General features: G+C 40.9%; 1 protein-coding gene across 12 annotated transcripts in view; it reads right to left on the bottom strand.

The window, feature by feature from the left end:
• Positions 1-25,397, bottom strand: part of BRF1 (BRF1 general transcription factor IIIB subunit) — a 172,866-nt gene that overhangs the window by 118,964 nt on the left and 28,505 nt on the right. For 5 of the 12 annotated variants that reach the window (XR_012673780.1, XM_075150905.1, XM_075150908.1 and 2 more), the window contains exon 3: positions 8,761-8,934. Coding sequence is in view for 5 of the 12 variants with exons in the window: in XM_075150905.1 (XP_075007006.1) it covers positions 8,761-8,934 (174 nt within the window). In the remaining 7 variants the exon portion in view is untranslated. Of the gene's footprint in view, positions 1-4,971; positions 5,112-8,662; positions 8,935-9,288; positions 9,589-25,397 lie in introns of those variants that run through there. The other 7 variants (XM_075150914.1, XM_075150916.1, XM_075150915.1 and 4 more) reach the window with 3 other exon arrangements.

The raw sequence follows: 25,397 nt of genomic DNA, 5'->3' as shown, positions 1-25,397 counted from the left end.
TTTTCAGTGACCAGATCAAAAACTTTGACCGTAATTGATCATGTTTGCTACCAGGATTTATTTAAACAAAGCATCAGGTAACCTTCCCCCCCTCCCCCCTTTCTTAAGGGGAGTGGGCGTGCAGGGAAGGAAGGGGAAGCGTCTCCTCCACATCCCATACCACATCCAACATATCCTCTGACAAAAGCAAGAATGCGCTACACAATGACCGGCTGTACCACACTGTTTTTTATTTAGCTGGTGCTTGCATCATATTAGCTCCCATCAGGTCAAAACACAATGCAGTTATAATGCTGTTTTTGCTGACATAAGCACCAAAATTCAGATGCAGAGATAAACTTCTGAATTAAGCTGAGAGCTAACCTAATCATTTCCTCTTTTAAACAAGCTTTAAGAAGATTGTTAAATATTTATTTTCACAAGCATGCAAGGATCACTGAAGGTCAAAGACATCAGAGGTGTGATCCCCTTCCTTATCGTCCCTCCTTTGTATTTATTTCACTGGAAGGAGGCCCTTCTGCCATCACATTTCCCTCCCCTCATCCATCACCTAGAACTCGTCTTGCCTTCGTTCCCCTCATTAATTCCCATGTCTCTGCCACCATGTTTCAAAGCATCACCCCCTCTCAGTGCTGCTGGTAAGTGAGGGCTGCCTCTCGTATTTTTACCCCGGTATTACTGATGCCTTTGTAGCTCTCCTGTTTCCTGCTTCTGTTTCTTGCCTTGTTTCACCTTTACCATGAGAATGCTTCATCAGTTCAGAAACCCCAAACTGGAACATAATTACTAAGAGGACAGACTGTGCAATGAATTTTATTAATTACTATTTTTATGCATGCAATAACAGACCACTATTACATGCATTAAAAATCTGGCTCAGGTGCTTCTGCTGTAAGTATTTCTGCGTTACACAAGGCCCGACATGGTGACAGAGCACAGGACTGCCAAAAAATAAACACTACTTCTACCTGCCCATAATGAAATTCAAGCCCACAGCGACAAAGGCCTCAGTGGACCTAATCCAGAAGCCTACAGAGTAAAGCCTGTCCCTTCCTTTCAAAGAGGGACCACGATGACTGGTTTTGTCCCAACACAGAAAGGTACACTGGGCAAGGGCAAAGGACCTCCAAAATTAAAACAATCTAGGTGTAACAGCTCTGTTGAGCACGAACCCCATGGTTTTCAGCAGTCATACCCATCGATGTGCTTTGAGAAAGAACTGCGTAGAGAGACTTGAAACACTCTGCTCTGTAAAGCAAAAAAGTATTTCTGCAGTCAAATTTCAGAAGAGGATTATTTTGACTTTACTGTTCAAAATATCCCTTAAACGAGGAAAACAAAAAACAAAGCTATCAAAACCAGCCAAAATCTGTAATCTTGGTAGGCCACCTTGTGACCCTGTCCCCCTCTCTATCTCTGCAGATACTTTGTTTAATGCTGCATTATGGAAAAGTTGACAATTTGAGCCACCTGCTGGGTACTAACATCCTGAGGGGAAAAAAGTTGGTCACTCCTCTACACAAAAGCTGGTGAGAATTTCGTCAGCGAATTCAATGGGGAAGGATCAGGTCTCCCCTTGCCGGCACCAAAGGTCAAACAGTTTTTTATCCTGAGTTAGTAACAAGTTAACAGAAAAGCAGATTTTCAGAGTGTGCATTTCTTAAACAAAACATTAGCCTGAACACACACAGGCATGTGCAAAATTACAGTCCTCCTGCTTCTTTTGGATGATATATTTAGAAATCCTATTAGCTGGAGAGATCAACATTCTTATCTGAATTTCCAGGATGCTGTAACATGCAAAATTAGAGCAGCTCTCTTAAGTGGGTCAATTATCACTACTGCACTTACAGCAGCTTTTCCCCTCCCTGCAACATCCATAATGGGCATTTAGCACAAGGATTTAAACAGTAAGATGTTGAGTTGACACACACCACAATGTAAAGTTCCCTTCCCCTTTTATATTTTCAGAATCTTAAAGGAACAAAGAAAATCACCCAAGCACAGAATCTCCACCTTAAAATTACGGTCTCCCTGCGGAAAGCTTCGATGACTTTCAGCGACAGGGATAACGCTAGTCAGCACTCACACTATTTTCCTGCCACATCCAAGTCATGCACAAGTAAGGTTTATGGCTTTCTCCCCCAGGGGACAAGAGGAGAATCTGAGGACCACTAACCATCTCCCCAGTCCTGTCCCCCAGCTGCAGGGCCATACAACCAGTTTGAAAGGCTTCAGGTTACTTTCTTCTGAAGAGGGAATTCTCTTTAAAAGACACTGCAAATCACCAGATACAAGTGGAACAATTCAAGTACCCAGCATCACTTCAGATACTACAAAGACATCCATAGAGGACTGACAGATATGACACAGGACCTAGGGAAAGACAGGCGCTTCTGCAATACAGCTGGAGGCCAGGCAAGATACCCGAGAGCGACAGAGCCCCGACTCCTTCTGCCTCGCTGCCCCACTGCCACCCAACTACAAGCGCAGGGCAGCAGCCAGGAGCAGCCCTTGCAGTAAGGGGACGCAGTGGGGAAGAGAACGGAGCCACACAACGGAGCATACAACGTCAGTGAGCACATGGAGAGGAAAATTTTACTTTCCCACCAACGGGAAACATGAACCGCCTCATTTTCTCTGCAACATACTTCCTTTATACATATCTCTTTATACGGCAAAGAAGTACGAGGCAGTACTGCGAGTGAAAAATCATATGATTCTCCTTCATTCCATGGAAAAGCAGACTGGATATGCTGGCTTCAGGTCATGAGCCCTGCTGTTGAAATTCAGCAGTCCCAACCCTGGCTGGAGGAGAGGGTGACAGGGAGAAATTAAGGTGCAGAAATTAAACTTCTATTGCTGCCCCTGGCTGCCCTCTTCCCTACATCTCCAGCATTGTCTCCTGTGGTACTAAATAGGAAAGATCACACAAGCCAAGCATTACCAAACACATGAACTATTTGGAAATAGATGCAAATAACATGGGGCAACATTAGCCGCACCCTATTTAAGGTCGCAATTTTTCATTAATAGATTGAAACTCTCCCAGCTAAAATTCATCCACTCAAAAGCATACCAATTTTAAAACTTCATTTTGAAATTAAGAGGAGAAGGCTTCTCCAAGACTTCAAGTGCAAGCAAATGCTTCATTAGGAAGCATTTCTTTACCAAGAGGGTGGTCAAACACTGGAACAGGCTTCCTAGAGAGGTGGTCGATGCCCCAAGCCTGTCAGTGTTTAAGAGGCATTTGGACAATGCCCTTAATAACATGCTTTAACTTTTGGTCAGCCCTGACGTGGTCAGGCAGTTGGACTAGATCATTGTTGTACGTCCCTTCCAACTGAAAATATTCTATTCTATTCAACTTTCTATGAAGTAAGATCTTGGCGTCCTTTACCAGACACACACAAAAAAAAAAATCTAGTGAAATAAAATAAAGTAATTTGATTTTGTAAATATTATATGTATTTTCAACCGTGCAATTTAAAATCCATTTTTAATCTGCTATGTCCTTCTCACACTCAACACTTGAACAAAACACATTTTGAATGCAACTGTATTTAATCAAAAGTCAGTTACTAAAAAGAAAGTCCTTAACCGAAGAGAAATAGAAACTGGTTTTATTAACTTCCCTAACTAGAGCTCTAAAATTTTGTTGATTAAAGCCTAATTTCAAAAGTTAACTTTTTAATTGGGAACACTAGGGCCTGCTGGCTCCAGGAAGTTTTAGTAGAGGTTAAAAGATTGCTGGAGATCTAATTTTTCATTTCTAATAAAAAAGGAAGTCTTGCCCTTTTCCTTGCAAAGACAGACCTTGAAGTGTTAGTAAGGAAACAAAGAATGTATCCTTCAAAGGCTCTCATGGCGAGGTTATACAAAGCTTCCCAAGGCAGTATGGAAGCTGACAGAGCCTGCTAATGCTCGAAAGGAAATTAGCTGTACTTCTCTTGCAAAGACCAACGAGGCAGAAAGGCTCAGTAGCTGATGCCTAATCTAGGATTAAAGAGACCAATTCCTTACTCCATCACAGATTTTCTGAGTAACTTTGAATGTGTCACTTAGCCTCAGTTCTGTACTTGGAAATGAAGATAAATACTCTCAACTTCCCTTACTGTGACATGAAAATAAACACATTAAACCAGGAGGCATTCAAATAGGTTGGCAATAAAGTGCAAGTACTGCAGACAAATAGGAAATAACAAAGTACTGCCCCATTCAGCAAGGAGATGCCCATTTTTTTTCCAAATCCTTCTTGCCTGCTGGGATCCTGCAATGCCTTCATGATCTTCCCTCAAACAAAAGGGAGGTTCACGGGACAGAGGAAGCAGGGGAGGAAAAGCGCCTTACACTTTCCCACCCAGCGCAAGTTTACATGTAAAAGATACCAAGGCGCCAAACCTTCTCCTGTCAGCCTTCTGCTCCCAACGCTCAAATTTAAGAGGTTATTTTTTTTTTAGACATTTAGTGGAAAGGCTCTTCTGCAAACAACTCAGAAGAGAGGCCTCACTTGGCTGCCTTGGAGTGACTTCGGGAGGAGCCCACCTCTTTCCTCTGACTACACACAGGGCTGCTGAAGACCACCTGAATAACTTGGGCAACATCAAGCTCCGGAGGCTGCCCCCGCCCCGGGCGGTGGGAAGGGCTCGGCCAGCCCCTCGGCATCGACACTGATCAGCTTTACTGGAGGGGGAAAAACCTGCCCTGAATTTACCTGCAGAGGCACACAGAGGGGTATGTACACAAGGTAGCTGCAAGGACAGGATTGGGTTTACAACTAAGGGTGCGTTTTCCAGAGAGCTTCAAAGGAAAAGAATAATTAAATAAAATAAAAAAGGTGCGTGTGTAGTACCCAAAATATTACAAACAAAATAGTGGACAATTGTACAGTTTTTCTAACAGTTGTGTACAGTAAAAAGGATTACAAACAGAATGAAACGTTCCTTGGATTAAAACAAACTGATATCCCACCTGGAAAATCCTGGCCAGGCTCTCATTGTTCCCGAGTGACCTAGGGCAGCCACGGGTTACAGCCAAGCCCGTAAGTCACTCAAACACCCTGCCCGGCTCTTCCCAAGTTCTCTCTCTCGGGAACGGCAGGACCAGCTAAAGAGCCCTTTGTTTCCATTCAAACATATGTAGGGGTGGAAAAGCTGTTCAAAACATTAAAGAGAAACAACTGAGGACTGTTACTATTCCAAGAAACAAATTAAGAGCCAGAGTCTGAAATGCCCGCAGCACTGGCAGTGCCAGCTGAAGTCAGATGTCACTAGAAACGCTCAGCATCGCTCAGACCCTGGGAGGGGGAGAGCCAGTTCCATCAAACCTGAGGATTTAAAAATCACTATCTCCTTCAGATGTATTTTTTGCATTATACCTTTACTTCTGACACTCATAATATAGACACATTTTATAAAGAGAGTAATAAATTAAAGTTTTATAGGTAGCTCATCAAAAGGATGAAACACCTCTCAAATTCAGCTAATAGCTAGTAAGCCATCTTCCCTTTAAAACATTAATGCTGACAAGTAATATAAGCAAGGCAAATTAAAAGCTATGTCAAAGTTGCTGCATTGTGCGGTTTTGTGTCAAATAAGCTAATAAAAACTATAAACTGATGTAAAATCAATTCAGATCTCAAATAATATATTAAACTTTCTAAAGAACTATAAATAAAAGCTGCACTTTAGATAAATAAACTTTTATGTTCTCTTTAAGTTCTAGAACTATTTTTTCAGATTAAAAAATTTGTGTTACTGGAATATTTTGCATTAATTAAACAACACATAAGAAGCAAGGAGAACTTAATGTTTTCCTACTTCAGGCTGAGGTTTATTAAGGCATAATTCAGACTGTACCAATAGACTTGGCTACAATTTTCCTCACATTTTCACAGAGGCTGGCTGGCGACATGTACATTATGAAAAAAGAAGAATAAGCAGATATCCATGTCAGATAAATACATTCCACTCCCTCAAACTGAACTCAGTGCAGACACAATTAAATCCTGTTTTCCCTCTCCAAAAACTTCCCACTCCTTCGGTTCTGCCACTGGAGAGAACACAACATTTCTTGCCACTTCAGCCCCTGACTACATCCCGCTGTACTTCCCCAGGCCACATACATACTTCGTTCCTTCTACCATAATATTTTTTAAGAAATATACTGTCTTCTGTTTCAGAGACTACTCTGTTGCCAGCTAATCTCTCTTGCCTCTACGACTCCCGAGTCACCCCACTGATTCATTTGGGCCATCCAAAACCAAGGTGCTGTCTCTGAGCTGTGACGATGCTGCTGCCCGTCACTATTTCTTCCACATTATCTCTTTCCTCTAAAATACGTTCACCAATCTTCAGATTTTAATTTCCTTTTCTAAATTTCTCCCAAATTTCTCCATAAGGGTTCTACAACCAACACAATGATAATGAACACTAAACTCAGTAAATCTACTTAGCAGTGTTATATAAATCTTGAAGTCTTACAAATACTGTATGTCCTTTGCACAGCATATTTCTCCTCTTCGCATGCCATCCTCTGCTGGCTTCTCCAGAAGGCCAAAACCAACCGCAAGCTTATTACCCCGAACGTGCATCTTCATTCTTGCTAAAGCATCTTGTCACATGGCCACCCTCTACACCTGCTCTTGGTCTCTCTGGACCAAAGGCCCTGGGAACACGCCTGCCTCCTGTAGCACATTTCTATATTGCCAGATCTAGGCTGGAAACAAATATAATGTGCTGATAATGATCATCATAATTAATCTACGGAGGCTTGAATGTATTTTCATTTCGAAGGTCAGCAATATGCACCTGTGGCTCCCAGGTTTTCAAGTTTCTAATGAAAGGAAGGTACCAGAAAAGGAACTTCTATTTCAATGTTCAGAATCCATAATTTATTTGGGGTTTGTTTTGCAAACTACACTGGATTTTAAATACTAAAAAACAAAACAAAACAAAAACCCAAACAACAGAACACAGGCAGAAGATGAACTCACTCTCCCAAAGTAACAGAGTTAAATTCTGAATATCAACTATAAACTTAATTTTATCTAATGGACTTTTAAAAAATCAACACTAACAAAACTGAGCCATACAGTCATGCACTACCACTTCCTGATTCCCAGGTGGCACAGTAACCGTGCAAATGAAGATGGAGTACTTTGTGATATTGATATAGAAAGACAGAGCCCATCTTTGCAGTCTTATCCATACCCTGGTCCTAGTATTTTACGTGAAATATCACATAGGATATTATCTCAATTTAATGAAAAAAGTGGGAAAATTAATTTAGGTATTCATGAAGTGTCAACCAGACCAGTACATCTTGCACCTGATGAAATAATAAAGAGGGATATGTCAAACAAACAAAGTGGTGGGTTTTTTGTTTGCTAGAAAAGTTAGCCACACTTGCTGCACAGATGGCTGCTACATTACAATGTACCTACTTGCCTATTACAGCTCATACTGTTTCGAATGCTTTTTTATCACTACGAGTGGGGGAAAATGGATTTGCGTATTATGGTTAGGCTATCATTCAGTAGTATCAAATAATGACCATAAATAAATTACTTTGAAAATGTGACACGGGCATAAAAAATATTGGCAATGCTTTTAAATCAACGCTGTCTTTATGGTAATGATAGAGTTATACCGTTCAAAGTTCACACAGAGATTTTTACATTAGAAGAGACCAGTGTAATAGGCAAGCCTTCCTTTTAATTCCATTATTCCTGCAAAACCACATTTTTTTTAAACATGCAAATGCAATGACCACAACACTATCAGAAAGCCCTAATTTTAGAACACTGAATGTAGTTTCTGAAACTAAAAAAAAAAAATCTCAATCTTAAAAGGAAAGCTAAGCTGTTCAACTGCTAAAATATAGAATGAAAACTGCCATCTAGAAAAAGCATCAAATCAAACAGAATACTGATGATATGCACATACTGCTTTAAAGCAGAAAAGAACTAAAATAACACAGAAGAAATTGTTTGATACTAAACTCCAAATTCCAGTAACTGAAACACAACATAAAATAAGTAAAAATGTATAAACCAAATAAATTTGGATGGCCATCAGTATTTAAAGCTCACATGAATTTTAATGAAGTTCTACACGACAAAAATAAGGATGGTCTAGAGGCAAGGAGTACTCACTTGCAACTCTGGCCTGTGTGCAGTCCCACCTCCAGCCACTGTAAGATCTCTGAGCAAATTTCGGAATTTATCAAATGCCTTTTTTCCCCAAAACTAAAACGGGAGTGATACTGTCCTTCCCACAAGCATTAAAAGAAGGAAATCCAAATATCTTATGGAAAACCCACTGGAACTCTAATCTGTTCTTTAATGCTGACACTACAGGAGGCTTGGGGTTAATTTTCATTTGTTTTAAAAAAGAAAAACAAAACAACAAAAAACCTCACACCATAAACAAGTAATCCCTAGCAAAGCACAGGAAAAGTGCAATCTTATACTAGAAGAAAATGTTGAGAAAGAAGAAATCTAGAGTTATTGATGGGAGGTAGAGTGACATTTATAGCTCCTTGTAAATACTAAGTATTGTACATTTAGAAAGGGAAAAATGTTACTTGAACCACAGGAAAAACTCCCATTCACTTCATTATATAAAACCAACAGTGACAAAGTTAGCTCCTAAACACTTACCTTTGCAAATTTTGAAACAAGGACTAACTGGGATAGTTGACTTGTTAAAAGTATGTCTTTTATTTATGTATTTTTATTTTTCAAATGTGAAAGGATACGAGGAGTTCCTTCTGTCCTACACACCAGGTAGAGGCATGCAGCAATTACGTGGGTCATCTTTCTCCCCCGAGTTAGGTGCTTGCTCACAGCCATCTTGAAAAAATTAAAGGCAGTATCCAGACAATGTTGATTGAGTTGAAGTTGGTTTCCCAAGTGGTGAATCTGACGTTTCCCTAGAAAAATTAACAAGAAAAAAAAAAAAAGCTTAACAACTTTGTAGTTAGTGTGCTTTTGGGTTGGGGTTTTTTTGGTGGGTTTTTCTGAAGACAAAATTGAGGGGGCGGATTTTGGATTTCATCTGTGTGTGAAAAACAATAACCTCTCAAGTCTCAGGAACTACACATCCTCAGCTCCTCAGGACAGAAAAATGCCTCATTTTGGACTGCTAGAATTGAAATACATGCAATCAATAAGCCCTGGAAAACAAAGCCACAAACATCAGCCCCAGAGAGGATCCAAAACATAGCCAAGACTTCTCAGGCAAAAGATTATACCCCCTGCTCCAAAGATCATTTGACAATTAGTACTTGGTTAGCTGTAGCGATGAACTTCTGAAAACCGAAGGTCATGGCGTGTTTGACATTGACGTGCAAACAGAGGAGACGTTTTGCTGCAACTCTCCAAGATGTGATGAAGTCTGCAGTTCCCCTGACCACAACCAAAGCCCACAAGGAAAGGGGCTCTGCTCCGGGCTTGCCCATGATCACCACCGACGGGGAGGCACTTCCTTCCTCTGAACACTTTCGCACCAGAGCCTTCATTTAAGGCTTGGCTGCCAGACTGCTGAGATTAGTTTGTGGCTTCAGGAAAACAACTGTGCCTTCACCCTTAAATAAAATAGTAAAAAAAAAAGAAGTGTGTTTCGGATGATTCATGGCAGGAAGCGGTACAGCTGCTGGGACAGATGCGGGAAGTGAGGTCCAGTCCGTCCTCACAGCTCCCGCTGCGGAAGAGTGCGCCTAAAAGACAGCTTAAGAAAAAGATGGGGAAGTCATGAGGAAAACAGAGCACTGAAGTTCCTCAGCATACAGGGTCAGACGACACATCAAGAAAAATCCTTTAATTCAATGTGCCGGGCAGATGTTTCCAGTATGTGTATTTACAGGAAACGCTCATCGGTCCCCTTCAGAGATGTCATGAGTAGCTTTGCTGAAGGGGGCACGACGCCTACCCTGCGCCTCAGCCAGCACTGCTCACAGAAAGCGATGGCCACCACACGATGCTTACCGGAACAACACCAGCACCTGCACAGACTGCACATCTTAATTTCATGCAAATCCCTATGCCATCATCACTAATAACATGGTAAAAATGCTTAACCTCCAAACAATCTTCTGCCAAAGACGCTGCTTCAATTCGGCTTTAATAAAAAGTGACTCCAGACACACAGCCAGGGTTAGCAAGACTCCGGCCAAACAGGAGCTGCCACAAAGCGACAGCTTCTCCTTCCTGCACAAGTGGCAATTAGTGCACTCAGCAAAGAGATCTCCTTTAAGGCACGTTGGTCAACCAGGTGTAACACATTTGGATGAAGAAGTAACAACAGAGGAAGGATACGTCACCTTCCGCAGGAGGTGTGGGTACAATAAGCTACTCAAGAGTAATCCAAAGCCCATTAGGTGAACAGTTTTTCCACTGCCATCAGCAGGCCCTGGACTGGCGCTCACCAGCCTCAAGTACAAATACGACATCTTCCCAAAACTAAGATACTAACTAGCACTTGCCCTCCCCTGAATTTTATTTCACACTCTACAACCTGTATGCTGAAGCGGGATCAAGACTTTTATGTCCCTAAGAAAGAATCAGTTTGTAGTCACCTGTGGGCAAAAAAAATCCCTCCCCGAACAAGTCCACCCCAGAGGCCAGCATGGATCAGCAAGGCTATGGAAAGCCACCTCTTCCTATCACCTAAGCTTGCTATTTTATCTGGTTGTATTTTGCCACGCACGGCTGCCAAGATGAAGACACAAAGAACTGTCATCTGTAGAGATTTTAGGCACTACATGCAGATGTACAACCATTTAAAAAAAAAAAAAAACACACCAAAAACCAAACCAACCAAACCCCAAACAACAAAAAAAACCCAAACCAGACATGACCATGCCCCTGTACCTCTCCCTCAGCTGCAGGGAGATCCAGACTGGAATCACTGCAGCAGCAAGTGCACAGCATTCCCCTTCAGTAAGATGGTCCAATTCAATGTCCTCAAAGTCACAAAGGCAGCTAATAACGAGAAACAATTTCTGTGCTTTTAAGTGTTGTCTGAATTTTGCTTTTAAGTAAAGCTTTTGTAAAAACATAAAGAGAACAGTGGCTCCTATGCCAAGGAACAGCAACATGCACTTCTGAATGCTTCTTGGGATAATGGTGGAACCGGTATCCAGGGCCCACCTGGCTCCACAAGGACCAGGACGGTGCAGGCCACCAAGCAAGAAGAGGTGATGAGGAAGCTTCCCATGCCACCAGCACAGCAGCAGCTGATGTGGTCCTGGTTGCACACCAGAGAACAGCCCAAATGAGCCGAGATGCAGAGTAAGAACAGGAGAAGCATCCATGAGACTTCTCCCCCAGCACGCCCCTGGCCCGTCCCCATTACAAGGTAATCCTTCTCCCAAGAACACCACTCTCATTCAGGGCTCCGCACCTCGGCGGGCCCTTCAGAAACAAAGAACATACCAGAAGAGAAAAAAATAACATTGAGAAAGATATTTGAAATTCATTTCTTTCATAAGCTATTTTTCCCACTGAGCTGGTCCCATCCCCAAGCTACCATTAGTATTCTCTGAGTATTTAACCTTTTCTTAATTTCAAATGTTGAAATACAATTCATCGTAATCCATTCTAGGTAAACAGTATGCTTGTTTGAGTAATATATGCTTTTTTAGCTGAGCTTTTCATCCAGCATCAATATTTTAAAATGCAATTACTTTAAGCGTGACCAGTCATTGTTTACTGACAAATACCAAAGAGATGTAAGAGCACAGAAAGGTACTCGTCCACTTAGGAAATGCTATTTCTTTGAATGTTTTACTCAACCAAGCAGACCAGTGAAGGCTTTAATTCTGTGTGCTAGTACTCCTCCGAGCTGCTTTGTAGTATTATGTCAGTTATCTAGTTTGTAGGAAAATAAGACAACTGTTACACTGCCATTGATCCCCAAAATGAACAACTTAACACAGCATCTTAGAAATTATGTACATCTTGATGACTAACTTGGTTTTGTCCTTATCTGTTATGAGAGAGAAAGAAGTGTACTGCTTATAGCATCATCTAAGATAAATATTTGCATTCTATAACCAGTCTCCTATTTACTAAAGAAAGATCAAAAGCTTTGTTTTTCCCCCACCACCCCCGCCCCTTGAATTTAACATGACAACAAAATTCTATTTTTCTGGTATCTTCTGTAACACTAACAAGAAAAACAACTGGAAAAGTTAGCACTAGCAATCGTGCTTCTAGACTTCTCCACAGGGAGCACAAGATACCTTGTACTCCTTTGGGTTCCTTCACAGACTCAAGAAGTATCTCCATTCAAAAGGTAACTCCAAGAAAAGGCAGGTATCGGCTAGATGGCTATTGTCCCAGTACTGCAGTACAGTACCAAACTGTTGTACAGTGCCCTCATCCCAGTCAGATGACAACCAAAAGTATGTAATTTTGTGATTTCCAACCTTTTCTGCCAATCTCACCAATCTGACATTTTCAGAGCTGAAAAAAATGTGTCTCCATAATATTTTATTTAACTATAAATAGTGATTTAATCTTTTGGTATCTGAAGAGCAGATATTCATACTTAGAGAAATTGAGCATAAGAAAATAACTGATCAAAATAAATTCTCTATCCAATGCTCCAGTTACTGTTCACAAACATGAACAGAGACCAAATACCCATTCATACTGCCAGTCCTCAACATGAAAAGTCCTCATAACTGTGCAATGGTAGCCACAAGCCTTGCTAAGCATTCAGATAGCTTCTTACGTGAGTGACTGCTCCCCCAGCAATATGGTCAGTGCGGAGAGGAACTGCAGAGCAGCTGCAAGCTACAGGGCTGGGAAGATGAGCAATTCCCTCCAGCAAACCTACAATACTGCATTATGTCTATCAGCCCTTGAATGTACTCCGACTCCCACTGCTCCTCGCTAGCTGGGTGGCATTTTACAACCTTCCATTTGTTGTTTAACTCCTGACTGTCTCTATCGTTTGCTCTAGACTACCAGCGTGGCTTCAATCAGCCCTAACGGCTGGCTAATGCCCTTTCCACCACTTTGACCATATGGTCCCAGTGAGCAGTGAGCTGGTCCAGCTATCTGCAAGAATGCAGTAAGCCTTATGATCTCAGCCAAAACAGTGGGAATATCCAACATTACAATGCAATTTATTAGCAATCTGCTCAACTGAGTATTCACCAGATTACATCGCAATGTTACAAACTCATCAAATGAATTGAACTGTTCTACTGGATGGAAAAGAACTGCCACACCTTTAAACTCTGCCGTGCTCTGGGTTATAAAACAAAACTCAAGACAACAGCTTCCTGACCTTCTTACCCATTTTATCCAGTAGAACAATTTTTTCAAAAGTTTGAGTGGGACACTACTCTAAGAACTTGCCACTACTACTATCTCAGTACTCTATAAAGGATTATCATCATGTGGAACAGTCAGAAATAAATATTGCATTTTTTTCTAAATTGCTAGGCAAGAATACAACATATAAGACAAAATACACAGAGGTAAAACATGTCCCTTAGTAGGTGCATGTTTTATTAGTAACTTGCAATAAGAGTTGCCTCTTTTGGGCCTTACAGGTTTTTGACAGATCCTGCGATTCTTTTTTTAAACCAGAAGAAATAGAGCCTTTAAGGTAAAAGCTTACACACTTCATGCTGCCCTTGCAATTTAGTGATGGCATTAAAGTGGTGTCTAAGTATCTTTGGGAAAAGGACAAGGAACAGAGTCTTTTTAAAGGCTGAACAAGCTCATCAGCAAGTTTACAAAAATCCTCCCCCTTCCTCACCAGTAAAACAGTAAAATTATTCTCCTTTAAAGAGCAAAAGATAAGAAGTCTAGAAACTACAGAGTTTTTGTGACGTATAGGACACATATCAGGTAGCTTCCATTTTTTTCTCAAAGGCTCATCATACCATTGGGTTGGAGGGGGAGGTGGGGGGAGGGGAGAGAGAGAGAGAAGCTTGCACTTCTGCAAGCAACACACAAAATCCAAGTTCCCAGGCTACCAAGTAGTAAAGTTTATCACGCTCCTGAATCTGCACCTAAAAACAAAAGGTCCTTTTCAGTTTTTAGTTCCAAGCCTACTAAAAAAGTGTTTCTACCCATCTACTCCTAGCATGCTGAAAGAAACACCATCATCTTCTCAACCGATGCCAACCTCAATGCTTTGAACTGGCACATAAGACCTGAATTGACAAGTTCAGATAGGACCGCTGAATGCTACTATCCTTTTATCTCAGAAAATTTCTATTCTTCTGATGGAGGAAACAGTGATTATTACAAAACAAAAATGTGTAGGCTAGAAATCACTGTCACAAAAATAGATTTGCAGAAAACCTTTGTAATATTAAATGCTTACAGAAGAGGCAGGCAGTTGATAGCAAAACTGCAGCTTAAGTTATAATAGGAGCAAAACAGAAAAAGGGGGAAAATCAGACTCATTCTTTAGAAGCGATTTTCTTTCTTTTATGATTTCGTTACTACAGAAACATCTTGTTCTCTTCCACTATTCAAGAGGAATCATACCTTTTTTTTGGATCCCTTAAAAGTTAGTAATGTCAAGCAGCTACGGCTATATATTACTCTCATCTGGCTCCTGCCTGCTCATCTGCAACCCCCCCCTCAGACTGACAGAGAATGTAACACTGCTATTTCAAAGTAGTACTTTTCAGTACGAAGCATAAGTTTCCAGGGAAATAACAGGCAGTACACTGACAGAGCTTAAATGAATTGTTATTACGATACTAAACTCCATCATCAAAATCCAGGCATACAGATTTCCCCTCCTTTCTGCAATTTGCTCGAGGGGCCCTTGAGCTAGCAGTACCTGAACTGGGCAATGGAGTCATGTTAACAGCACTAATCCTTTTTTTGCAAAGAGGATTGTTATGGTAACAAACACTAGATTCTATTAAAGGAAACATTTTGGATGGTTTTTGCTTGAGTATTCATTCATTGCCCGAATTTGAATTACTTTACCGACTGAATTTTATGTGCAGATTTTATTCTGCATTTGGTTCTTCACTCCTTTTATTCTCTTCATTTGAAAAAAGCCCCCAAAAGAACTCCTGAAAAGGGGAAAAGAGCAGTTTTTATGTGTGGGCATCCCTGCGTGCTTTGTCATCTTTCAATTTCAGCAAGTCCCAGCTCAAAGCCTGAATGAATTTCCTGCTCTTTGCTCCATGCCAGGCTTCTATGTTATTTGTATTACAAATAAGTAAAAACAAACAAACAAAGCCACAACAGGGAAAGTCCAGGAACGTCAGTAGGGCTACTCTTATGAAGGCTGGTCCCAGAAGCCTAATCAAGGGCAGAGTCCCATGATCAAAGACAAGAAAACATTTAAAGCCCAAACAATGCGGGGAGGCAGGGAGGAAACCGAGGCAATGGCTGCAGCGATCGCACCAAGCATTCCCAGCAACACGCACAATACCGTGGGTGAGAAACAGCTTTATCTCTGCGAGCTTGTAGTGAAAAAGGCCAACGAAAGGTAAAAGTAGCAGCATAGTAGGGCACTACAGCAGTGCTTGCCCAGAACAATAACAACTTTAATTTTATTAAGGATAGCTAAGAGTTATTCCCAGTAACACCTAATTGCCTACAAAGAAAGTGATGAACACGCTGGCCTCATTCCCACGCTCTGCCTAACCTCAGTCTAGCCCCAAATCCCCACCATCTAATCGTGGGTGCACCCCATACCCCCAGACCCTTGCTCTTCCACATGAGAACTCCCCAGTTCCTCCACGGGATGTGTCAGTCCCAGGGCTGAGCAACCTGGAGCCCATGCACGCTTGGCCCCCCTCCAACGGATGCATCCCCGTGCCTGTGTCACCTGGCAGAGCTGCTCCGGGGACTGCCCACGGGTACACTCTGTTCCTGTTATCTCAGCAGAGCAAAACAATTCCTGGCCCTTTCCCTGTGATATTCCACCAGCTGCGCCAGCACAACTGTTTGTGGGGATGCACAGAAAACCAAACCAGTAAACTGATCCATGTTAAAAATAAAAAAAAGATTTAATCCAGACCTGTTTACTGGAGGATTGATGCCTCCACTTTATCTTCTTAGGGCCAGAAGCAGACTATCTCAGCGCAGAGACCTGTATTCAATTTCTCTGCCTGCTGACAACAATCCAACCCATCCATTTTGCCTCCCATGAGAGCGCCCCAACTACCAGGTGCAGCTCCCTGTCTCTCCTGGTAAAGCCCTTCCATTGCATGTCAAATGTTCGTTCGTTCATTCATTCAAAGAGAACTAGCATGCATCTTTAAGATTAATGGCTTAAAAATTCAGATAGTGGTCACTAGTCCAACCACTTCTTAAATATTTGATACTAAGCTACTTTTCTTTGACCTAGAAAATCTGCTGTTAACATCACTTCCCAGCACTTATCTGTACTTCTTTAAGTATTCATTCCCTCAGAATTGGTCCTTGTATTCCATTAATGCCAAAGCAGGCCTGCAAAGCGCCCACGTAACTTCCCCTACCCCCCTCCTCAAGCACTTTTTCCATTCCCCTATTATATGATACCGTTCCCACATGGGCAGCCTCTTTGCATATACAGCAACTGGCCATTTGACTTCATTTGCCTTACGATGCTAAATTTTTCAAAGTGGGTAAGTGGTTCCTCTGACTTTTTGCATTCCGTCCCTGGAATTCTGCTTCCCTTGCAGGTGGCACTTCTACTGCTGCCATTTCATTCCCATTATCCATCTAACTGCTACCACTGCTTCAACAACAACAGACTAGAAGCCATACCGTTTATTCATGGGCTGCGCCTAACCTCTTGCTAATCTTCCCCGATCATCCTTAGACAGCAGCTTGCTTGCTTCTTATCCTTGCTTGATTTTTTTTTTTTTTTTTAAATACAGCTAAAGAACTTCTTGCTCATAAAGTCCTCACTGAACTTCACTTCTGGTGTCAAGCTGGAAAACCATAGCCAATGCTGACATTAAAAAAAGAACAAAGAAACAAACAAACAAACAAAAACCAACAACAACAAAACCCCAGTCTGTTGATTCACTAGCATCTGAAGGTATTGGATCACGGCTGTTTTAAGTCAAGCTAAAGCCCAATTTGTTGCTGCAGACAGCGTTCCCACCTCCAACACGACATTTACGTGGCTGCATGCTGATACAGATGATGGAACTTGCTCTGCTGAAAATCAGCCCAAACAACAAAAAGTTAAATTTTCATTTGGACCAGTTCCCTCATATAACTCCACAAGCAGCCTCCCAAGCCCTAATGCCATCAGTATGTGGCTGGGGTGAGGAGAAATGCTGTCAGCAGCAGCGTACACGTGGATCAACTTAAGTAAATGTGAGACTGCAGCCTAAATGGGTCAAAGAGAAAAGTACACACTATCCCCATGCTTCCTCCTGCTTCCCTGCTACTGCTCCAGCCCTCGCCGCCCCTCTCATACAAGGAGCTTACACAAAGTCTGACTTATCACAGTTTAAACAAATGCTAACATGTTCATTAGTTGTTTGTATATTAGAATGCTTCAGGTCGTTTAAGATTAATTTTGGAAGCAAGCAAATATGGACTTTTTAAATCCAAAAGTTTTGTCAACTGATTTTTTACTCATGTAAGATTTGCAGCTGTTTCAAAGTCAAAACAGCTGGAAGGCTGCACTACTGGCAAGTACTGTGAGCACATGTATGATTAATGTAGCATAACCCTTACCTATCTGACATTAAGGAAATTAGAAACAAAAATTTAAGATACCAAGAACTTTTAGGTAGTGGTAGCTTTTAAGCGTGCAAGATTTCCTTCTGAAAGTACCATCAATTAGGCTTTGCTTTAATCTTCCTCTGTTTTGTTTGGACAGTGATTTTTTTTTTTAAATTACATTTTAAATGACAGTTATTCTTAGAGATTTTTCTGTATCTATATACATGTAAAGTTTTTTCCCTACACTTATCAATTACCAATTGTTACTCTTGTCACAACAAGAAATGAAACATTTCTGCTGTCACACAGCATCACTGCTGATCCAAGCACTACCTTCAACCATCCAAAATCATTTCTACATCACTGCAAGAAAAAAAAAAGAAAAAGATTTGCTCTGACAGTTTTGAAAAGATCACTTTTTTAAAGTTTTAAAAACCCATAATTCTAGCATTATTAGAGAGAGAGAACTTGTTTCATACCTACAAAGCAAAAAGCATTTAACTAACAAGCAACTGTCATCAATCTACACAGCTAGAAAAATTCAAGAATACAGCACAATACAGGGGGAAAAAAAATCTGTTGCCTATTGGTAAAAGTTATCAAAATCTTTAAAACAAAACAAAAATGAAGACTAAACATAAAAGGATCCATTGCTGGAATGGAAAACTTTACAGATGCGAACAGCATATAAATCAGTGCAGTGTTATCTGCTCGCTGACAGCAAGTTCTAGTGCCTTCCCTGCAGATCAGGGCTTTTGCAAGGCAAAGAAGAGTGAAAACTGACAGGAGCCATTTTTCAGAGTCTTGCAGACACCATGGAAGCAGGCAGGAGCCCCGGCAATCAAGATGCTTCGCATGGATGAGGAGGATGCAGGAGTTGAAGGTATCCCCTGGCCAGAACTGCCACTGAGGACAGGGACAAGAGCAGAAGTAATTGAGTTACCACAGCTGAACAATTACCACTTCTCAGCTGCACTGCAGCAACTATTAGCTAAGGTCATGCATGCTAAGATTGTTTAAAAAATAGTAATAAAAAAAAAATCTTCCTTTTTGATCTACCTTCCCTGCTATAAAAGCCAGTGCAGCCTTTCCCTTTTCCTGCCAAGAAGCTCCTGCATATCTCCATGAACCTTCCCTACCTTCCTTGTCCACCTTTAATACTTCCCTTTTATAACATGTCTGAGAATTTACTTGTCCTCAGACACGTGCAGAACAATTTTCCTCCCCCAGAGTTCAGCCCTGCTCCTCTGCACACCAGTTGTTCTGTCAAAGTACAACTGTTAGTGGTAAGTTATTTCCACTCTCCATCACCCAGCTGTGTAGGCAGGAAAGACCTTACTGACAAGAGACTAATACCCACTCTGCTCTCAACCTGTACTTGACTTAAGGTTGCGGCTTCTTCTTCAGTACTGAAAAAGGCCTGTGAGCCCAAAGCTACCTTTGGGCTCTGGTTTTGGGGTTGGTGGTGTTTTTTTTTCTTTCCTTCTCTAATTCTACGTGCAAATCTAACAAAGGGCACTCTCTCCTCATCCAGACCTTACCTGAGTGGCAGTCAAAGAAGACGTATGACAAAATAATTCCAAAAGTAAAAATTTACAAATATCAACTAATTGGCAAATTCCTTAGATAATCTCAAAAAATGGAAATGTGGTGGGATGGCATCAAGGGAAAGAGGATGCAGAGAGAAGTAGTTGAGGGGAGTGAAGAAGAGGAGGCAGTTATTAAAGATATCACAGGGACAAGAGAAAAAACATGATCTAAAAATGGAAGCAGAAAGAGAGAAGAAGCAAAATCAAGCTGGGAAAGGCACAGAGCCGTTACAAAAGCAAGAAAGATTGCATTAGGTTAATACTTATTTAAGGTATTTTTATACGAAGGTGACAAGGGCGGTCAAATACTTTTTCTTTTATACAGAAGGGATAAGAAACCTGGCAGTTAGGTAAGAGAGCATCAATCTTTATCTAGGCTGCAGCTAAAGAATGAAATTCTGCCCTTAGTTCGTCCCTGGCAGCTGAGTCCATCAGCTACAGATAACAAGTATGGAGTATGAATCTGAGGGGGCTGCTCTCCTTTACGACTACAAAAGACCTATTTAGATCAGAGCTACAACTGCCCCTGATAATTTTATCTTCCATAAATGATGGAAGAAGTTATGGACAGCGCTTCAGCCTCAACTTTGCATTTCCTTCCTTTTTAAACTAAAAATAAGTGAAGGTTGCCACAAAGCTCAGCTAAACAATGCAGTGAATCAGTGAAGCTATTTATCAAGCCAGTCTTTTGTGCTATCTACTTCGGCTTGGAGTTGAAGGGAGATTTATGTTTAAAGAGAGAATGCACATATTTCAGGAACAGACTTATATTTCTTTAAACCATAACATTTATGTAAGTCAGATGTACAGACTGTTCCAGTAAAGAAATAAAATTACAATGCCATCTATGTATTTCTACAGAGCCAATGTGGCCCTCTTCAAAAATATTTGGCATATTTGAATAATATCTATCTGTATGTATGCGATCTCTTCCATTTATATGAAGCTACTCTTTACACACAGGATGTCATCAGCAACTTTTCTGGGAGAAGGGAATTCTCACTAGACTTTGCTCTCCTTCTCAGGAACCCTAATCACCCCGGAATTAAAGATGGAGAGCACGGGAAGGGGTAGAGAGTGGGTATTTAAAGATCCAGAGATTGAACTCATAGCCTTCACCAAATTACCAAAAATGATTTGTAAGAGCAGAAGATCACTAGATTTCTGGAAGACAATGGCCATAAATAGATATAAGCGTGAGTTCATGCCTAAGGACTAACAACGTGAAATTAAAGGAAAATGTAAGCACCATGTTAATGTGAACTTACAACAAAACTCATTCGACCTTGTAATAGTTTCCCAAGGGAACTGGTGGAAACCCCCACTGCTTGGAACATATGAATCCAGGAAGGGCAAAACACAAGAAAAAATGCACGATATGGAATGAACCCATATAAGAAAAATGGGCTAAGATGATTTACTAGGTTAAAGTAAGTTCTTAAACTTTTGCAAAACTGTAAAGTTTAAGAGAGAGGCTGCTTTGCATGACAGAACCGTTCTGTATTCTGAATGTACAGAACAGGGGAAAAAATCCCCCCACCCTTTCCTCCCCAAACAGCGATCTCCACTGACTCGGTACAGCAGCCTTCCAGCCTGCTCGCAGTTTGGCAGCAGAACCATACAGACCCAGTGTCAGACAGACCAACCTGACCTGTACAGCAAATATCCACCTACTCAGGCTCCCGCCTCTTAAATTATTTTCTTCCGTCACCACTACATTCTAGTTTTCCTAAATTAAATATTGTATTAGTAACACTTTGGGAGGAAAAAAACCCAACAATAAAAAACCCCACAAAAACCCTCAACACTTGTTCATGTAACGAAGTCCGAGACATTTTGTCCATAACCAAATCTTCCTTTGCTCTTCTAGACAATCCACTAACCTCCAGTGTGCCAGTTCTTAGTAGTTAAGGAAAATTTCGGGTAAGCACAATTACATTTTTCTGGTCTTTATGTGCTAAACCTCAAATATCAATTACAACAGGGTTTCTTCTGTGCAGTATGACTGCAAGATAGGATGTGAGATCATCCATTAAACATACATATCCAAGACTAGTGCATTATTAATTCATTTTCCCCCTAGGTAATATGGCATGGTGAAAAATAGCTACCAGAGAACATACTGACTAAAGACTTAAACAGAAATCAGTGGATTTATGTGATGATTGCTATGCAGCAACCTAACAGTTCTCATTAAAGGAGACATGGATTCTTCTCCCCTGATACTGTCACTGCTCCTACAGAGTAGATGCTGATGTTCAACACCAGGAAGAATATTGATTGCAACCTACCCCAGAAGTAGTTCTCACACCACTTGTGAAAATGATCTGTATGAATTTAATAATGTCTAAGTCTGACTACAGATAGGTCTCAACTCTACAGCATTTTTCTGATTAGTGACAGTGTTTGGAAAATCTCTTTTTTTAAGTAAGTTGGCTATAAAGCACTACCTACTTCGGAGTTTCAATTAGGCAGATGCTGTAAACACCAAAATGAGTTTTTACTGTTTTCCTCTTTGACTTTGTGGAGCTGCAATCAAGGAAGCTGCCCTAAGAAATCGCTTAATGTCAGCATCATCTTGAACCTAACAAACATATTGCTTTGGTAAAGTCCATAGAGTAAATTCTATTTACTGACCTCTTAAGATCCACAAGAATAAACAAACACTTCAATCAACTGCCTGCCTCAGCCCTGTTTTTGCTACAAGCAGCTCCTCACTGAAGGCGTCAGAAGTTCTACTGCTACATTAATGAATCTCAAGGACCACACTTTTCCTCCACAAAACAATTATAATCTGGCCCGTCCTCCTTCCCATCTTTTGTATTTTACTCTCGAGTGTTAGGAAAAGGAGACAGGCAGATGAAATTCTGCCTAGCTTTGTGCAAGATGACCTTACATCCACATATCCACGGCCCTGGCAGCTACAACAGCAACAGGACACGCTGAAGTTAATATTTCTCTTTGGTCAAATGCCATCCTACTCCATTATCATCTAACAAGAAGTATAGGTGCCACCTTGTTTAATCCAGCTTTAATTATCATGAGCATTCATATCCTATTGAAACCCATGCTCCTATAGATGAGAAGCTGAACTTAGCACAACCAAACATCTCTGAGGGCCCCAAATCAATTGTGGTTTTAGCTACTGGTAACTGTGCCTCTTACCATTTTGAATCGCAGCACTCAAACTTCAACAACATTTTGTTCCAAGTGGCTGTTGTTATGTTGTCTCCCTTTTATGCCTTCTACAGACTAAATCAGGAATGGATATCTGACATAAGGATCCTTCTTTTCAGCTTAAGAGCAAGCGAGTGCATCGGGAGGAGACTGAAAACCACACATGGTTCTCCACGTTGAAACCACGGAGGCAGGTGGCAGTCCTTCACTTCTGCTGCGAGATACAGAGGAGATAAACCACTCCAAATGTACTCTTTGAAGAACCTGATTTTTGTTTCCATGTCACCGCTTACACTCCCTTATATTCATCTTTATCTTCTGCTGAAGTTTTCTTAGGATTATATTTGGTATTTAATATTCAGTGTCACTGTAATCCCACAACTTGACTTTCCTGGCACGACAAATCAATGTTTCTCAGAAATCCAAAACAACCTGAAAGCTTTTTTCCTCTGTGTCAAAGACCTTGATCAACATCAAGTTTCCTTTTCTTCTTAAAGCTGGTATCAAACACTGCAATGATCTCAGAATGAAGTGTGTTATACATGTCAGATCAAAAAGTAAAGAGCAGAATCGGGGGGAAACAAAACTACCCACACATACTGTAGGAAAACTATCTGGTCAATGGCAAAAAGAGCATGTGAGCACCTCTGTAACCCTTCAAAAAGAACATTATTTCTATTCCCAGTTCTCCAGGATCTGAAATAGGGTGCAAACTCCCTTGAGGAGACCATCTGCCATCAATGCATGGTAGACTTACCACGGACCGAGAATGGAAAGAGACAGAAGTATGTTTATGATCCACAGAATGTTAACAACTTTATTTTGACCAAAGCTACGGATACCCATTTGCTCTCAAGAAAGAAGCTGGCAGCAAGCAAGAGTTAACTTTTAGTATAGGGCCAGCTGGAATAACACAGACCACTCAGACAACAAACGTCACCTCACAAGCACCCTGGATTTATTCCAAAAATCACTTGAAAAGTGGTATTCTTTCTTGACACGCTCAAGGACTGATTCAGCTTGCACCAGAAGCAGTACTTTTTTTTTTCCTAGTGCATGTTAGGAACCATAGTTTCTAAATCTACTTTGAGATGATTTTGAATAGTCTCAAGATACACATTCTCCCACAGTATCACTAAGCAAGCTTGTAAATTATTTTCCTTGTATTTAAGCTTAAAAACAAAGATTTCATGCAGCTAAAAATGTCAGATTATTTCCCCACCTCCCACCTTCCAAAAGAAGCCTTTAGATATAGAAATATATATTTTTTAAGGTGGAAAGGGACTGTATTTGCAAAGCTATTCACCCACCCATAGTATTGGTATAAAATCACTTACAAGATTTCAGCTGACATTTAATAATTTTATTTCTAGCTATTTCCCTGAGCTCACAGAGCTTTCATGGCCAGGGAAGTAAGCAAACATAACACCTGCTTGGATTTGGCAAGCTGCACGGGCTCAGAATAATAAGGCAACCCCTCTAAAATCTCCCTCATCTACAGATGCCAATTTGCTGATGATAGGAAGATAGCTGTGCTCACCTTCAGAAATGAGGATGAATTTGGATTAGCAAATACTGAGGATTCATCTCACATTTAAAATGGAGGCTGGTAGAGAGGAGTGAATGATAAACTAAGAGCTATTACTGATTTACTGCTTTTTCATATAAAGTATGCTTTTCTCTCTTCACTCCACAGCAAACCTTGGGTAAGAAGCATGAGAGAACACACAAAAACCTCAGCCTGAAGACTAGGTACAACTGGAGCAGCTGGGACTGTACTTTTCATTTTTATTCTGCAAGAGCATTTTCCTAATCTTTTAGTGATTAGAAGAAATCTACTTTCTTTTTTTATAACAAATCAGGTAAAATGTAAGAGGATGAAGTTACCAGAGACAGTTGAAAGGGGAAATCTGATATCCCCCATCCATCCCACCACCACCCCTTGCATCAGCTCCCAATGCTCTTCAGATTTTGTGCTGAGCCACAAACCAAGATGAAAAGAAAAAGCAGTCAGTATTCTACAGGCATCAGCCAGAGCAAGGAAGATAAGTGCGGCAAGCACTGGCAAGAGGTACAGCAGCAAGCCTTGAAAGCAGTTCATCGGTAACATGCAACTCCTCTGATTTGTTTAAGATGCTACAAAGAGTTTGGAAGCAGAAGTTTACAGCTGTCCGTGTACTCCCTCAAAACATGCAGTATACATAGTCCACGAGCAAAGACATCAATCTTCTAACCATATTTAGAGTCTTTTCCCATGTAAAAGAATTTCTGTGCACCTGTCTAAGCTTGCATTATATGCACACACACCCAAAGGAATCAGAAATGCCTTTTTGCATTTGCATTTGCAGTGGCTCTGCAAAACCCTGAAAATAAGTACCAGGATGACTGTTAAGGATGATCACCCATGCTTTAGCACCCATGCTATCCCATGAGAGTGTGGCTGGAGACTCTGCAGTGTTTATATCTCCCTTTTAGGCAAGATAATGTGATGCTTTCTAAAAGGAAGAACATCGAAGATGGCTGTGTCTTACACATCAATTTTGCAAGGACACGAAACAAGCAACCTTCAGGTTCAGTATATTCTATACTGCTATCAAAAAAAACCCCTCAGACTGGACCTAATGACTAGTGTCTGGTGAGCAACCCATTCTCAGAAATTTATCCTAAATGGACTACAAAGCAAAGTGCAAACTACTGAACCTTAGACAACTCCCTTTGTAGCAATACTAAGTTCATGACTCCTACTGTAAAAATGCATGGAATGCTTTTGCTGAATATCGATTTATAAAAGCAATCAAATAGCGTATCTAAGGTACAATGTAAATACAATTCACATACATTCTCTCTAATGAATGACAATCATACAGGAGAACATGTGTGTCTAATTCCAGTACATGAACCCAGCTATGTGTATACCCCCAGAAACTGGAACTATGATCCTAAACTGCTTTCTTAATATTATGCATTTC

This window comes from Calonectris borealis, chromosome 5 (genome assembly GCF_964195595.1).
Source record: "Calonectris borealis chromosome 5, bCalBor7.hap1.2, whole genome shotgun sequence".
In the NCBI taxonomy this organism is placed as follows: Eukaryota; Metazoa; Chordata; class Aves; order Procellariiformes; family Procellariidae; genus Calonectris; species Calonectris borealis.
Note: the sequence above shows the minus strand (reverse complement) of the source record. Positions and strands in the feature narration are given on the sequence as shown.